At 40.7% G+C, this 16,832-nt stretch overlaps 1 protein-coding gene and 1 long non-coding RNA gene across 2 annotated transcripts in view; both read right to left on the bottom strand.

Moving 5' to 3' along the window:
- LOC139756952 (glutamate receptor-like) overlaps positions 1-3,779 on the bottom strand; it is a 61,771-nt gene extending 57,992 nt beyond the window's left edge. The window contains exons 1-3 of the mRNA XM_071676896.1: positions 3,768-3,779; positions 3,302-3,525; positions 3,057-3,185 (exon numbers count right to left, since the gene is read on the bottom strand). Coding sequence (XP_071532997.1) covers positions 3,057-3,185; positions 3,302-3,525; positions 3,768-3,779 — 365 coding nt within the window. The remainder of the gene's footprint in view (positions 1-3,056; positions 3,186-3,301; positions 3,526-3,767) is intronic.
- A 156-nt stretch (positions 3,780-3,935) lies between these two features.
- LOC139756677 (uncharacterized) lies at positions 3,936-15,954 on the bottom strand. Its single transcript, XR_011714409.1, has 3 exons — positions 15,886-15,954; positions 4,143-4,267; positions 3,936-4,040 (listed from the first exon to the last, which is right to left on the bottom strand). It is a non-coding gene; the product is annotated as an uncharacterized lncRNA (long non-coding RNA).
- Positions 15,955-16,832: the final 878 nt, after the last annotated feature.

The following is a 16,832-nucleotide window of genomic DNA, read 5'->3' as shown; positions in this document are numbered from 1 at the left end:
GGGGCGAAAATTCTGGGAGCCTTGAAGAATGTGTGGAAGTCGAGAACATTATCTCGGAAAGCAAAAATGGGTATGTTTGAAGGAATAGTGGTTCCAACAATGTTGTATGGTTGCGAGGCGTGGGCTATGGATAGAGTTGTGCGCAGGAGGATGGATGTGCTGGAAATGAGATGTTTGAGGACAATGTGTGGTGTGAGGTGGTTTGATCGAGTGAGTAACGTAAGGGTAAGAGAGATATGTGGAAATAAAAAGAGCGTGGTTTAGAGAGCAGAAGAGGGTGTTTTGAAATGGTTTGGGCACATGGAGAGAATGAGTGAGGAAAGATTGACCAAGAGGATATATGTGTCGGACGTGGAGGGAACGAGGAGAAGAGGGAGACCAAACTGGAGGTGGAAAGATGGAGTGAAAAAGATTTTGTGTGATCGGTGCCTGAACATGCAGGAGGGTGAAAGGAGGGCAAGGAATAGAGTGAATTGGAGCGATGTGGTGTACCGGGGTTGACGTGGAGTCAGTGGATTGAATCAAGGCATGTGAAGCGTCTGGGGTAAACCATGGAAAGCTGTGTAGGTATGTATAATTGCGTGTGTGGACGTATGTATATACATGTGTATGGGGGTGGGTTGGGCCATTTCTTTCGTCTGTTTCCTTGCGCTACCTCGCAAACGTATGAGACAGCGACAAAGTGTAATAAATAAATAAATAATATATATATATATATATATATATATATATATATATATATATATATATATATATATATATATATCTTTTCATATTATCCTATAATACAGAAGAAAGAATAGGCACAACCCACCCACATACACAATGTATACACATACACCTACACACGCACACATACATACCTATACATTTCAACTTATACATATATATACATACACAGATATATACATATATACACGTATGTATTTCATACTTGCTGCCTTTATTCATTCTAGTCGCCACCCCACCATACATGAAATGACAAACCCCTCCCCCAGCGCGCGCGCGAGTTATCGCAAGGAAAAGACATCAAAGGCTACATTCATTCACACTCAGTCTCTAGCTGTCATGTATAATGCACCAAAACCATAGTTCCCTTTCCACATCCAGGCGCCATTAAACTTTCCATCATTTACCCCAGACGCTTCACATGCCCTGGTTCAATCCACTGACAGCACGTCGACCCCGGTATACCACATCGTTCCAATTCACCCTATTCCTTGCATGCCTTTCACCGTCCTGCATGTTCAGGCCCCCTATCCCTCAAAATCTGTTTTACTCCATCCTTCTACCTCCAATCTGGTCTCCCACTTTTCCTTCGTTCCTTCCACCTTTGATACATTATCCTCTTTGTCAATCTTTCCTCACTCATTCTCTCCATATGACCAAACCATTTCAATGCACCCTCTTCTGCTCTCCCAACCACACTCATTTTATTACCACACATCTCTCTTACCCTTTCATTACTTACTCGATCAAACCACCTCACATTTTAGGGAGAATAAAGAGATATTTTGGAAGAACGCAAATAAAGTGCGTAAGACAAGAGAACAAATAAGAACATCGGTGAAGGAGACTAATGGGGAAGCGATTACATGTAGTGGTGATGTGAGGAGATGGAGTGAGTATTTTGAAGATTTGTTGAATGTGTTTGATGATAGAGTGGCAGATATAGGGTGTTTTGGTCGAGGTGGTGTGCGAGGTGAGAGGGTTAGGGAGAATGGTTTGGTAAACAGAGAAGAGGTAATGAAAGCTTTGCGGAAGATGAAAGCCGGCAAGGCGGCGGGTTTGGATGGTATCACAGTGGAATTTATTAAAAAAGGGGGTGACTGTGTTGTTGACTGGTTGGTGAGGATATTCAATGTATGTATGGCTCACGGTGAAGTGCCAGAGGATTGTCGGAATGCATGCATAGTGCCATTGTATAAAGTCAAAGGGGATAAAGGGGAGTGCTCAAATTACAGAGGTATAAGTTTGTTGAATATTCCTGGGAAATTATATGGGAGGGTATTGACTGAGAGGGTGAGGGCATGTACAGAGCATCAGATTGGGGAAAAGCAATGTGGTTTCAGAAGTGGTAGAGGATGTGTGGATCAGGTGTTTGCTTTGAAGAATGTATGTGAGAAATACTTAGAGAAACAAATGGATTTGTATGTAGCATTTATGGATCTGGAGAAGGGATATGATAGAGTTTATAGAGATGCTCTGTGGAAGGTATTAAGAGTGCATGGTGCTGGAGGCAAGTTGGTAGATGCAGTGAAAAGTTTTTATGAAGGATGTATACGAGTAGGAAGAGAGGAAAGGGGTTGGTTCTCAGTGAATGTAGGTTTACCGCAGGGGTGCGTGATGTCTCCATTGTTGTTTAATTTGTTTATGGATGGAGTTTTTAAGGAGGTGAATGCAGAGTTTTGGAGAGATGGGCAAGTATGCAGTCTGTTGTGGATGATAGGGTTTGGAAAGTGAGTCAGTTGTTGTTCGCTGATGATACATCGCTGGTGGCTGATTCATGTGAGAAACTGCAGAAGCTGGTGACTGAGTTTGGTAAAGTGTGTGAAAGAAGAAAGCTGAGAGTAAATGTGAATAAGAGCAAGGTACAGTTAGGTTCGGTGAAATTCTATCTGCTGGCTGTGTGAGCCTGATGGGAATTGACCGGTGTAGACCCCGTTGCTCACCAACGTGAGACGAAGGGTATTCGAGTACATAGTATTCGAATAGTCATTTCCCCATAGAGGCGATCAGAGTTTGGTAGTAGCGCTCTCGCCTGTTGTACAGTGGTACCAGGTTCGATCCTGGCTGTTGGAGGTTTGTATATTCTATGAACGAGAGGGGAGGATTTCCAGCCCCTCCCCGCTCCCTTCCGACTTAGTCGCCTTCTACGACACGCAAGGAATACGTGAGATGTATTTTTTCTCTCCTGTCTCCAGGGATGTATGTTGAATGCTGTGAACCTGATGAATCTATTTATGATTTTCTGCTTCGTAAATGAAATATAATCTAATACTCCAGATAAGATGCTTTTATCACCTTTATTTCAACAAATATAATCATTTTCTCACTTGTTGAACTTGTCAGGGAAGAGCTGGAGGTGGGTTGTGAGGGTGAGGCCCCTCTTGGGCGTCCAGGTGGCAACCATCAACGGTCGAGACCCTGGAAGGCTGTATGGCACGTGTATGTACACACTGCATCTGTTGAGAAGGTATTAACCATGTATCATTCACCTTTTCATAATGAGATAAGGCAAACATTTATACTTCATGTTATGCACCTGCTTCACATAGACTGAAAACACATATTGGATGACCTCGGAGAGGCTGGTGTGCTGTCTACAGTGATCATCATGGCATTCCTCTGAGCGAAGGTTCTGTGGAGGTCGTGCAGGGCCATGAGAGGGAGGCGGGTGACGCCGAGGAGTCTCGTAGGCCACGCTAGGAGTGGGTGTCTGAAGGACCGCTTAGCGACGGTAGCGAGGAAGGCTGGGTCGTCGCTCACGACCACCACCGTCACGCACCACGACAGCTTCCGCAACTGTTAGAAATAGTCTAATGGAAGTAATGTAATGGTCTACTATCCTCAGCATTAAGGCGAGGATAAGCACTACCCGGTAATGTAAGTGACCCAGTCATGTCAGTCGTCATGAAAGACTGACCATCCATCTCAGAAGTGACACAGGACTGATCCACCCGTCTCAGCAGTAATAAATGACGTGTCCATTTCAGAAGCATAATGAGAATGATCTAACCATCCTCAGTGTAACGAGGATGTCATACCCGAAATAGCATACACTGTATATAGGAAAGTGACCGACCACACAAGTTCTGATAAGAGAGGAGCTAATTATGGCAGTAATAACGTGAGAGTGACCTCCACTCCTCACCAGTAATGAAGTAAGTGATCTGCCTCAGTAGTAATGGAGAGGAACAAACCTGCTGAGCCGTGTCGACCATGTGAGATATCTTGGCCTGGGTCGTATTATCTCCCTGGCCACCAGCTTCAACCTCGAACAACCCCAACTCACAAGGGGTCTGAAGCTCTCGTAACACCTATTGTACAGGAGGCAAAACTTATTACGTGATATATCATTAAAGGAATATCATAGTCATATCCATCAAGTATGGTGCGTACTTCAGACTGAATTAGCTCACCGTATAAATGTTAGCGGCTGACGCGCTGCCATCTGTAAAAAGGATAATGGAACATCGAACGGGACACGCTGCTGAGAGCACACTGTCCACTGCACCTGCTGCTAGTACTAGGGTACTGCTCTCATCTGAAATTATGCGAGTGAGCATTGTGTGTGTGTGTTACACTCTGCGTTCTGTACACCACAGTTATGTTATTCATTACAAACACCAGTGCAGCATAACGGGCGTCCTCGTAGGCCCAAGATGCAATCACCATAATGAATACGCGGAAAAATGCCGCATTCGTTCAAACTCAGTCTATAGCTGCCATGTATAATGCACCGAATTCACAGCTCCCTTTCCACAACCAGGCCCCACAAAATTTTCCATGGTTTACCCCAGAAGCTTCACATGCCCTGGTTCAATCTATTGACAGCACGTCGACCTCGGTATACCACATCGTTCGAATTCACTCTATTCCTTGCACGCCTTTCATCTCTTACCCTTTCATTACTTACTCGATCTAACCACCTCACACCACATATTGTCCTGAAACATCTCATTTCCAGACATCCACTCTCCTTCACACAACTTTATCCTATAGCCTACGCCTCGCAACTATATAACATTATTGGAACTACCTATTCCTTCAAACATACACATTTTTGCTTCCCAAGATAACGCTCTCGACTTCCACACATTCTTCAACGCTCCCAGAACTTTCGCCCACTCCCCCACCCTATGATTCACTTCCGCTTCCATGGTTCCATTCGCTGTCAAATCCACTCCCAGCTATCTAAAACACTTCACTTTCTCCAAGTTTTCTTCACTCAAACTTACCTCCCAGTTGACTTGTCCCTGAACCCTACTGTAACTAATAACCTTGCTCTTATTCACATTTACTCTCAGCTTTCTTCTTTCACACACTTTACCAAACTCAGTCACCAACTTCTGTAGTTTCTCACCCAAATCACCCATCAGCGCTGTATCATCTGCGAACAACAACTGACTCAATTCCCAAGATCTCTTCTCCACAACAGACTGCATACTTCCCCTCTTTCCAAAACTCTTGCATTCACCTCCCTAACAACCCTATCCATAAGCAAAATTAACAACCATGGATACATCACACACCCCTGTCTCAAACCAATATTCACTGAGAACCAATCACTTTCCTCTCTTCCTACATGTACAAATGCCTTACATTCTCGATATAAACTTTTCACTGCTTCTATCAACTTGCCTCCCACACCATATACTCTTAATACCTTCCACAGGGCATCTCTATCAACTCTATCATATGCCTTCTCCAGATCCATAAATGCTACATACAAATCCATTTGCTTTTCTAAATATTTCTCACATACATTCTTCAAAGCAAACACCTGATCCATACATCCTCTTCTACTTCTGAAACCACACTGCTCTTCCCCAATCTGATGCTCTGTACATGCCTTCACCCTCTCAATCAATACCCTCCCATACAATATCCCAGGAATACTCAACAAAGTTGTACCTCTGTAATTTGAGCACTCACTTTTATCCCCTTTGCCTTTGTATAATGGCACTATGCAAGCATTCTGCCAGTCCTCAGGCACCTCACCATGTTTCATACATACATTTGATAACCTAGCCAACCAGTCAACAACACAGTCACCCCCTTTTTTAATAAATTCCATTGCAATACCATCCAAACCCGCTGCCTTGCCGGCTTTCATCTTCCGCAAAGCTTTTACTACCTCCTCTCTATTTACCAAATCATTCTCCCTAACCCTCTCACTTTGCACACCTCCTCGACTAAAACACCATATATATGCCACTCTATCATCAAAAATCATTCAACATACCTTCAAAATACTCACTCCATCTCCTTCTCACATCACCAATACTTGTTATCACCTCCCCATTTGCCCCCTTCACTGACGTTCCCATTTGTTCCCTTGTCTTACGCACTTTATTTACCTCCTTCCAAAACATCTTTTTATTCTCCCTAAAATTTAATGATACTTTCTCACCCCAACTCTCATTTGCCCTCTTTTTCACCACTTGCACTTGTCTCTTGACCTCCTGCTTCTTTCTTTTATACATCTCCCACTCATTTGCATTATTCCCCTGCAAAAAACGTCCAAATGCCTCTCTTCTCTTTCACTAATAATCTTACCTCTTCATCCTACCACTCATTACCTTTTCTAAGCTGCCCACCTCCCACGCTTCTCAAGCCACAAGCATCTTTTGCGCAAGCCATCACTGCTTCCCTAAATACATCCTATTCCTCCCCTACTCTCCTTATATCCTTTGTTCTCACCTTTTTCCTTTTTGTACTCAGTCTCTCCTGTTACTTCTCACTTAAGTCTCCTTCCCAAGGTCACTTACTCTAATCACTCTCTTCATCCCAACATTCTCTCTTCTTTTCTGAAAACCCATACAAATCTTCACCTGCGCCTCCACAAGATAATGATCAGACATTCCACCAGTTGCACCTCTCAGCACATTAACACACCTATCAATCAACACGTAATCCAATATCGCTCTCTGGCCATCTCTCCTACTTACATACGTAAACTCATGTATATCTCTCTTTTAAAACAGGTATTCCCAATCACCAGTCCTTTTTCAGCGCATAAATCTACAAGCTCTTCACCATTTCCATTTACAGTACTGAAAACCCCATATACACCGATTGTTCCCTCAACTGCCACATTACTCACCTTTGCATTCAAATCACCCATCACTATAACCCGGTCTCGTGCATCAAAACTGGTAACACACTCACTCAGCTGCTCCGAAAACAATTGCCTCTCATGATCTTTCTTCCAATGACCAGGTGCATAGGCACAATAATCAACCATCTCTCTCCATCCACTTTAAATTTTACCCATATCAATCTAGAGTTTACTTTCTTACACTCTATCACATACTCCCACAACTCCTGTTTCAGGGGTAGTGCTACTCCTTTCTTTGCTCTTGTCCTCTCAGGAATTCCTGACTTTACTCCCACAACATTCCCAAACCACTCTTCCCCTTTACCCTTGAACTTCGTCTCACTTAGAGCCAAAACATCCAGGTTCCTTTCCTCAAACATACTACCTATCTCTCCTTTTTTCTCAACTTGGTTACATCCACACACATTTAGACAACACAGTCTGAGCCTTCGAGGAGGATGAGCACTCCCCGTGTGACTCCTGTTTCCCCTTTTAGAAAGTTGAAATACAAGGAGGGGAGGGTTTCTAGCTCACCGCTCGTGTCCCCTTTAGTCGCCTTCTATGACACGTGGTGAAAGCGTGGGAAGTGTTCTTTCTCCCCTATCCTCAGGGATATCTGGAAGTGGATTTGGCAGCGGATGGAACCATGGAAGCAGAAGTGAGTCATATGATGGGGGAGGGGGGGGAGAAAGGGGGTGTCATTTCATATGCCGCGTGGTTGCGACGGGAATGAATATAGACAAGCATGAATTATGTACATGTGTATATATGTATATGTCTCTGTATATATATATATATATATATATATATATATATATATATATATATATATATATATATATATATATATATATATATATATATATATATATATATATATATATATATATATATATATATGTGTGTATATATATATATATGTGTGTATATATATATATATATATATATATATATATATATATATATATATATATATATATATATATATATATATATATATATATATATATATATATATATATATATATATATATATATATATATATATATATATATATATATATATATATATATATATATATATATATATATATCCCTGGGGATGGGGGAGAAAGAATACTTCCCACGTATTCCCTGCGTGTCGTAGAAGGCGACGAAAAGGGGAGGGAGCGGGGGCTGGAAATCCTCCCCTCTCATTATTTTTTTTTAATTTTCCAAAAGAAGGAACAGAGAAGGGGGCCAGGTGAGGATATTCCCTCAAAGGCCCAGTTCTCTGTTCTTAACGCTACCTCGCTAACGCGGGAAATGGCGAATAGTTTGAAAGAAAAGAAAGAAATATATATATATATATATATATATATATATATATATATATATATATATATATATATATATATATCTTTTTTTTTTTTTTCTTTTGTCGCTGTCTCCCGCGTTTGCAAGGTAGGGCAAGGAAACAGACGAAAGAAATGGCCCAACCCACCCCCATACACATGTATATACATACGTCCACACACACAAATATACATACCTACACAGCTTTCCATGGTTTACCCCGGACGCTTCACATGCCCTGATTCAAACCACTGACAGCACGTCAACCCCGGTATACCACATCGATCCAATTCACTCTATTCCTTGCCCTCCTTTCAACCTCCTGCATGTTCAGGCCCCGATCACAGAAAATCTTTTTCACTCCATCTTTCCACCTCCAATTTAGACTCCCATTTCTCCTCGTTCCCTCCACCTCCGACACATATATCCTCTTGGTCAATCTTTCCTCACTCATTCTCTCCATGTGACCAAACCATTTCAAAACACCCTCTTCTGCTCTCTCAACCACGCTCTTTTTATTTCCACATATCTCTCTTACCCTTACGTTACTTACTCGATCAAACCACCTCACACCACACAGTGTCCGCAAACATTTCATTTCCAGCACATCCATCCTCCTGCGCACAACTCTATCCATAGCCCACGCCTCGCAACCATACAACATTGTTGGAACCACTATTCCTTCAAACATACCCATTTTTGCTTTCCGAGATAATGTTCTCGACTTCCACACATTCTTCAAGGCTCCCAGGATTTTCGCCCCCTCCCCCACCTTATGGTCCACTTCCGCTTCCATGGTTCCATCCCCTGCCACATCCACTCCCAGATATCTAAAACACTTTACTTCCTCCAGTTTTTCTCCATTCAAACTTACCTCCCAATTGACTTGACCCTCAACCCTACTGTACCTAATAACCTTGCTCTTATTCACATTTACACTTAACTTTCTTCTTTCGCACACTTTACCAAACTCAGTCACCAGCTTCTGCAGTTTCTCACATGAATCAGCCACCAGCGCTGTATCATCAGCGAACAACAACTGACTCACTTCCCAAGCTCTCTCATCCCCAACAGACTTCATACTTGCCCCTCTTTCCAAAACTCTTGCATTCACCTCCCTAACAACCCCATCCATAAACAAATTAAACAACTATGGAGACATCACACACCCCTGCCACTAACCTACATTCACTGAGAACCAATCACTTTCCTCTCTTCCTACACGTACACATGCCTTACATCCTCGATGAAAACTTTTCACTGCTTCTAATAACTTACCTCCCACACCATATATTCTTAATACCTTCCACAGAGCATCTCTATCAACTCTATCATATGCCTTCTCCAGATCCATAAATGCTACATACAAATCCATTTGCTTTTCTAAGTATTTCTCACATACATTCTTCAAAGCAAACACCTGATCCACACATCCTCTACCACTTCTGAAACCACACTGCTCTTCCCCAATCTGATGCTCTGTACATGCCTTCACCCTCTCAATCAATACTCTCCCATATAATTTACCAGGAATACTCAACAAACTTATACCTCTGTAATTTGAGCACTCACTCTTATCCCCTTTGCCTTTGTACAATGGCACTATGCACGCATTCCGCCAATCCTCAGGCACCTCACCATGAGTCATACATACATTAAATAACCTTACCAACCAGTCGATAATACAGTCACCCCCTTTTTTAATAAATTCCACTGCAATACCATCCAAACCTGCTGCCTTGCCGGCTTTCATCTTCCGCAAAGCTTTTACTACCTCTTCTCTTTTTACCAAATCATTTACCCTAACCCTCTCACTTTGCAGACCACCTCGACCAAAACACCCTATATCTACCACTCTATCATCAAACACATTCAACAAACCTTCAAAATACTCACTCCATCTCCTTCTCACATCACCACTACTTGTTATTACCTCCCCATTTGCATATATATGCAAATATATATATATATATATATATATATATATATATATATATATATATATATATATATATATATATATATATATATATATATATATATATATATATATATATATATGCATATATATATATATATATATATATATATATATATATATATATATATATATATATATATATATATATATATATATATATATATATATATATATATATATATATGGAGAAGGCATATGATAGAGTTGATAGAGATGCTCTGTGGAAGGTATTAAGAATATATGGTGTGGGAGGAAAGTTGTTAGAAGCAGTGAAAAGTTTTTATCGAGGATGTAAGGCATATGTACGTGTAGGAAGAGAGGAAAGTGATTGGTTCTCAGTGAATGTACGTTTGCGGCAGGGGTGTGTGATGTCTCCATGGTTGTTTAATTTGTTTATGGATGGGGTTGTTAGGGAGGTAAATGCAAGAGTTTTGGAAAGAGGGGCAAGTATGAAGTCTGTTGGGGATGAGAGAGCTTGGGAAGTGAGTCAGTTGTTGTTCGCTGATGATACAGCGCTGGTGGCTGATTCATGTGAGAAACTGCAGAAGCTGGTGACTGAGTTTGGTAAAGTGTGTGGAAGAAGAAAGTTAAGAGTAAATGTGAATAAGAGCAAGGTTATTAGGTACAGTAGGCTTGAGGGTCAAGTCAATTGGGAGGTGAGTTTGAATGGAGAAAAACTGGAGGAAGTGAAGTGTTTTAGATATCTGGGAGTGGATCTGGCGATGGATGGAACCATTTAAGCGGAAGTGGATCATAGGGTGGGGGAGGGGGCGAAAATTCTGGGGGCCCTGAAGAATGTGTGGAAGTCGAGAACATTATCTCGGAAAGCAAAAATGGGTATGTTTGAAGGAATAGTGGTTCCGACAATGTTGTATGGTTGCGAGGCGTGGGCTATGGATAGAGTTGTGCGCAGGAGGATGGATGTGCTGGAAATGAGATGTTTGAGGACAATGTGTGGTGTGAGGTGGTTTGATCGAGTGAGTAACGTAAGGGTAAGAGAGATGTGTGGAAATAAAAAGAGCGTGGTTGAGAGAGCAGAAGAGGGTGTTTTGAAGTGGTTTGGGCACATGGAGAGAATGAGTTAGGAAAGATTGACCAAGAGGATATATGTGTCGGAGGTGGAGGGAACGAGGAGAAGAGGGAGACCAAATTGGAGGTGGAAAGATGGAGTGAAAAAGATTTTGTGTGATCGGGGCCTGAACATGCAGGAGGGTGAAAGGAGGGCAAGGAATAGAGTGAATTGGAGCGATGTGGTATACCGGGGTTGACGTGCTGTCAGTGGATTGAATCAAGGCATGTGAAGCGTCTGGGGTAAACCATGGAAAGCTGTGTAGGTATGTATATTTGCGTGTGTGGACGTATGTATATACATGTGTATGGGGGGGGGGTTTGGGCCATTTCTTTCGTCTGTTTCCTTGCGCTACCTCGCAAACGCGGGAGACAGCGACAAAGTATAAAAAAAAAAAAAAAAAAAAAAATATATATATATATATATATATATATATATATATATATATATATATATATATATATATATATATATATATATATATATATATATATATATATATATATATATATATGTATGCATATATATATGCATATATATATATATATATATATATATATATATATATATATATATATATATATATATATATATATATATATATATATATATATATATATATATATATATATATATATATCTTTCTTTTTTCTTTCAAACTATTCGCCATTTCCCGCGTTAGCGAGATAGCGTTAAGAACAGAGGACTGGGCCTTAGAGGGAATATCCTCACTTGGCCCCCTTCTCTGTTCCTTGTGTTGGAAAAAAAAAGAAAAAAAAAGAAAAAAAACGAGAGAGGAGGATTTCCAACCACCCTCTCCCTCACCTTTTACTCGCTTTCTACGACACGCAGGGAATACGTGGGAAGGTATTCTTACTCCCCTATCCCCAGGGATTAATATATACATTTATACATATATATACATATATATAAATATATGAATGAGTGTGTTAGTGGTTTTGATGCACTGGACCGGGTTATAGTGATGGGTGATTTGAATGCAAAGGTGAGTAATGTGGCAGTTGAGGGAATAATTGGTATACATGGGGTGTTCAGTGTTGTAAATGGAAATGGTGAAGAGCTTGTGGATATATGTGCTGAAAAAGGACTGGTGATTGGGAATACTTGGGTTAAAAAACGAGATATACATAAGTATACGTATGTAAGTAGGAGAGATGGCCAGAGAGCGTTATTGGATTACGTGTTAATTGACAGGCGCGCGAAAGAGAGACTTTTGGATGTTAATGTGCTGAGAGGTGCAACTGGAGGGATGTCTAATCTTTATCTTGTGGAGGCGAAGGTGAAGATTTGTATGGGTTTTCAGAAAAGAAGAGAGAATATTGGGGTGGACAGGGTGATGAGAGTAAGTGAGCTTGGGAAGGAGACTTGTGTACAGAATGGAAAAAGGTGAGAACAAGGGAGGTAAGGGGAGTGGGGGAGGAATGGACATATTTAGGGAAGCAGTGATGGCTTGCGCAAAAGATGCTTGTGGCATGAGAAGCGTGGGAGTTGGGTTGATTAGAAAGGGTAGTGAGTGGTGGGATGAAGAAGTAAGATTATTAGTGAAAGAGAAGAGAGAGGCATTTGGACGATTTTTGCAGGGAAAAATTGCAAATGAGTGGGAGATGTATAAAAGAAACAGACAGGAGGTCAAGAGAAAGGTGCAAGAGGTGAAAAAGAGGGCAAATGAGAGTTGGGGTGAGAGAGTATCATTGAATTTTAGGGAGAATAAAAAGATGTTCTGGAAGGAGGTAAATAAAGCGCGTAAGACATGGGAGCAAATGGGAACTTCAGTGAAGGGGGCTAATGGGCAGGTGATAACAAGTAGTGGTGATGTGAGAAGGAGATGGAGTAAGTATTTTGAAGGTTTGTTGAATGTGTTTAATGATAGAGTGGCAGATGTAGGGTGTTTTGGTCGAGGTGGTGTGAAAAGTGAGAGGGTTAGGGAAAATGATTTGGTAAACAGAGAAGAGGTAGTAAAAGCTTTGCGGAAGATGAAAGCCGGCAAGGCAGCAGGTTTGGATGGTATTGCAGTGGAATTTATTAAAAAAGGGGGTGACTGTATTGTTGACTGGTTGGTAAGGTTATTTAAAGTAAGTATGACTTATGGTGAGGTGCCTGAGGATTGGCGGAATGCGTACATAGTGCCATTGTACAAAGGCAAAGGGGATAAGAGTGAGTGCTCAAATTACAGAGGTATAAGTTTGTTGAGTATTCCTGGTAAATTATATGGGAGGGTATTGATTGAGAGGGTGAAGGCATGTACAGAGCAACAGATTGGGGAAGAGCAGTGTGATTTCAGAAGTGTTAGAGGATGTGTGGATCAGGTGTTTGCTTTGAAGAATGTATGTGAGAAATACTTAGAAAAGCAAATGGATTTGTATGTAGCATTTATGGATCTGGAGAAGGCATATGATAGAGTTTGGATGGTATTGCACTGGAATTTATTAAAAAAGGGGGTGACTCTATTGTTGACTGGTTGGTAAGGTTATTCAAAGTAAGTATGACTTATGGTGAGGTGCCTGAGGATTGGCGGAATGCTTGCATAGTGCCATTGTACAAAGGCAAAGGGGATAAGAGTGAGTGCTCAAATTACAGAGGTATAAGTTTGTTGAGTATTGCCTGGTGAATTATATGGGAGGGTATTGATTGAGAGGGTGAAGGCATGTACAGAGCATCAGATTGGGGAAGAGCCATGTGGTTTCAGAAGTGATAGAGTATGTGTGGATCAGGTGTTTACCTTAAAGATTGTATTTGAGAAATACTTAGAAAAGCAAATGGATTTGTATGTAGCATTTTTGGCTCTGGAGAAGGCATATGACAGAGTTGATAGAGATGCTCTGTGGAAGGTATTAAGAACATATGGTGTGCGAGGCAAGTTGTTAGAAGCAGTGAAAAGTTTTTATCGAGGATGTAAGGCATGTGTACGTGTAGGAAGAGAGGAAAGTGATTGGTTCTCAGTGAATATAGGTTTGCGTCAGGGGTGTGTGATGTCTCTATGGTTGTTTGATTTGTTTATGGATGGGGTTGTTAGGGAGGTGAATGCAAGAGTTTTGGAAAGAGGAGCAAGTATGTAGTCTTTCTTGGATAAGAGAGCTTGGGAAGTGAGTCAGTTGTTGTTTGCTGATGATGGTGGCTGATTCATGTGAGAAACTGCAGAAGCTGGTGACTGAGTTTGGTAAAGTGTGCGAAAGAAGAAAGTTAAGAGTAAATGTGAATAAGAGCAAGGTTATTAGGTACAGTAGGGTTGAGGGTCAAGTCAATTGGGAGGTAAGTTTGAATGGAGAAAAACTGGAGGAAGTGAAGTGTTTTAGATATCTGGGAGTGGATCTGGCAGCGGATGGAACCATGGAAGCGGAAGTGAATCATAGGGTAGGGGAGGGGGCGAAAATTCTGGGAGCCTTGAAAGATGTTTGGAAGTCGAGAACATTATCTCGGAAAGCAAAAATGGGTATGTTTGAAGGAATAGTGGTTCCAAGAATGTTGTATGTTTGCGAGGCGTGGGCTATGGATAGAGTTGTGCGCAGAAGGGTGGATGTACTTGAAATGAAATGTTTGAGGACAATATGTGGTGTGAGGTGGTTTGATCGATTAAGTAATGTAAGGGTAAGAGAGATGTGTGGAAATAAAAATAGTGTGGTTGAGAGAGCAGAAGAGGGTGTTTTGAAATGGTTTGGTCACATGGAGTGAATGAGGTAGGAAAGATTGACAAAGAGGATATATGTGTTGGAGGTGGAGGGAACGAGGAGAAGTGGGAGACCAAACTGGAGGTGGAGAGATGGAGTGAAAAAGATTTTGTGTGATCGGGGCCTGAACATGCAGGAGGGTGAAAGGAGGGCAAGGAATAGAGTGAATTGGATTGATGTGGTATACCGGGGTCGACGTGCTGTCAATGGATTGAATCAGGGCATGTGAAGCGTCTGGGGTAAACCATGGAAAGCTGTGTAGGTATGTATATTTGCGTGTGTGGACGTATGTATATACATGTGTATGGGGGTGGGTTGGGCCATTTCTTTCGTCTGTTTCCTTGCGTTACCTCGCAAACGCGGGAGAGAGCGACAAAGCAAAAAAAAAAAAAAAAAAAAAAAAAAAAAATATATATATATATATATATATATATATATATATATATATATATATATATATATATATATATATATATATATATATATATATATATATATATATATATATATACATATACATATTTTATTATTATTATACTTTGTCGCTGTCTCCCGCGTTTGCGAGGTAGCGCAAGGAAACAGACGAAAGAAATGGCCCAACCCCCCCCCCATACACATGTATATACATACGTCCACACACGCAAGTATACATACCTACACAGCTTTCCATGGTTTACCCCAGACGCTTCACATGCCTTGATTCAATCCACTGACAGCACGTCAACCCCGGTATACCACATCGATCCAATTCACTCTATTCCTTGCCCTCCTTTCATCCTCCTGCATGTTCAGGCCCCGATCACACAAAATCTTTTTCACTCCATCTTTCCACCTCCAATTATATATATATATATATATATATATATATATATATATATATATATATATATATATATATATATATATATATATATATATATATATATATATATATAGTGTGGTTTTTCATCCTCTACTGTAGGTAACACAAAACTTGCTTCCCTGTACTTACCATTTGAGCTATATAGGTGTGTGCTGGTTGTAGTGATGGCCATAGATAACAGGATGATGAACGTTTTAGTCATTGTTATTTCGGTCTTTCATCCTGGAATAGTAGATCAAAATTTTCATTAACATCACTACGGTACCTAGATGTATCTTGTGGTTACGTCAATCCTCTGATAGAAATCTATATAGGTTTTGATGATATCGACTCAGGAAAGTAGTAAATGTAAAAAAAATACGAAGACATTGCCAGATCTAATTTACAGGCTCACCGCAGAAACACCAGATGTAGACGACGGACTTTATAATCAGTTCAAAGAAACAAACAGTGAACACCTCTTGACAATATCAAATTTTCTCATACTGGTTCCCAATACTTAAAATTTCTTTGCAGTAGATCCGGTGGGGAACTCTACTTAACTTTCCTTGGTAATACCGTTATCCAATTGGTTCAGGAACCTATTCGCGACGAGAACATGTTAGATGTTGCTTGTTAGAGATAATGAAGTTGGAGAAAAGTATGATACAACTGATCACCGACAAATTACTCTTGATGTAAGGCTCAACACTACATATGATCTTGGTCGACATGAAAGCCGCGAAAAGATGCCAGATTTTTTAATTCAGTGTTTCAGTGATCTTCACATTCCTCTTGAAAGTCATATGTGGGATGATATCATCATAGAAAATGACATGAACTGATCTTCGGTAGGCTTCAGTAGAATTTCAAAGCAGAAGAGGAAACATATGTGGTAATGCACAGTGGACAGTCATCTTTCCAAAACGAAGCAAAATGGTTGAACGCTGAGGTAAAGGAGTGTGTATTATCTAAGAAAGCAGCATATGAAACTGAGAGACTTCTACCTCAAGGTCAACGAAGATACGAAGTGTACATCGATGAAAATGACAAAAGAAACCCTCAGGAGTTTTAAAGTTATGTTAATAGAAAAAAGT

Source organism: Panulirus ornatus, chromosome 23 (assembly GCF_036320965.1).
Source record: "Panulirus ornatus isolate Po-2019 chromosome 23, ASM3632096v1, whole genome shotgun sequence".
Classification (NCBI taxonomy): Eukaryota; Metazoa; Arthropoda; class Malacostraca; order Decapoda; family Palinuridae; genus Panulirus; species Panulirus ornatus.
The sequence above is the reverse complement of the archived record's forward strand: the minus strand, read 5'-3'. Positions and strand labels throughout refer to the sequence as shown.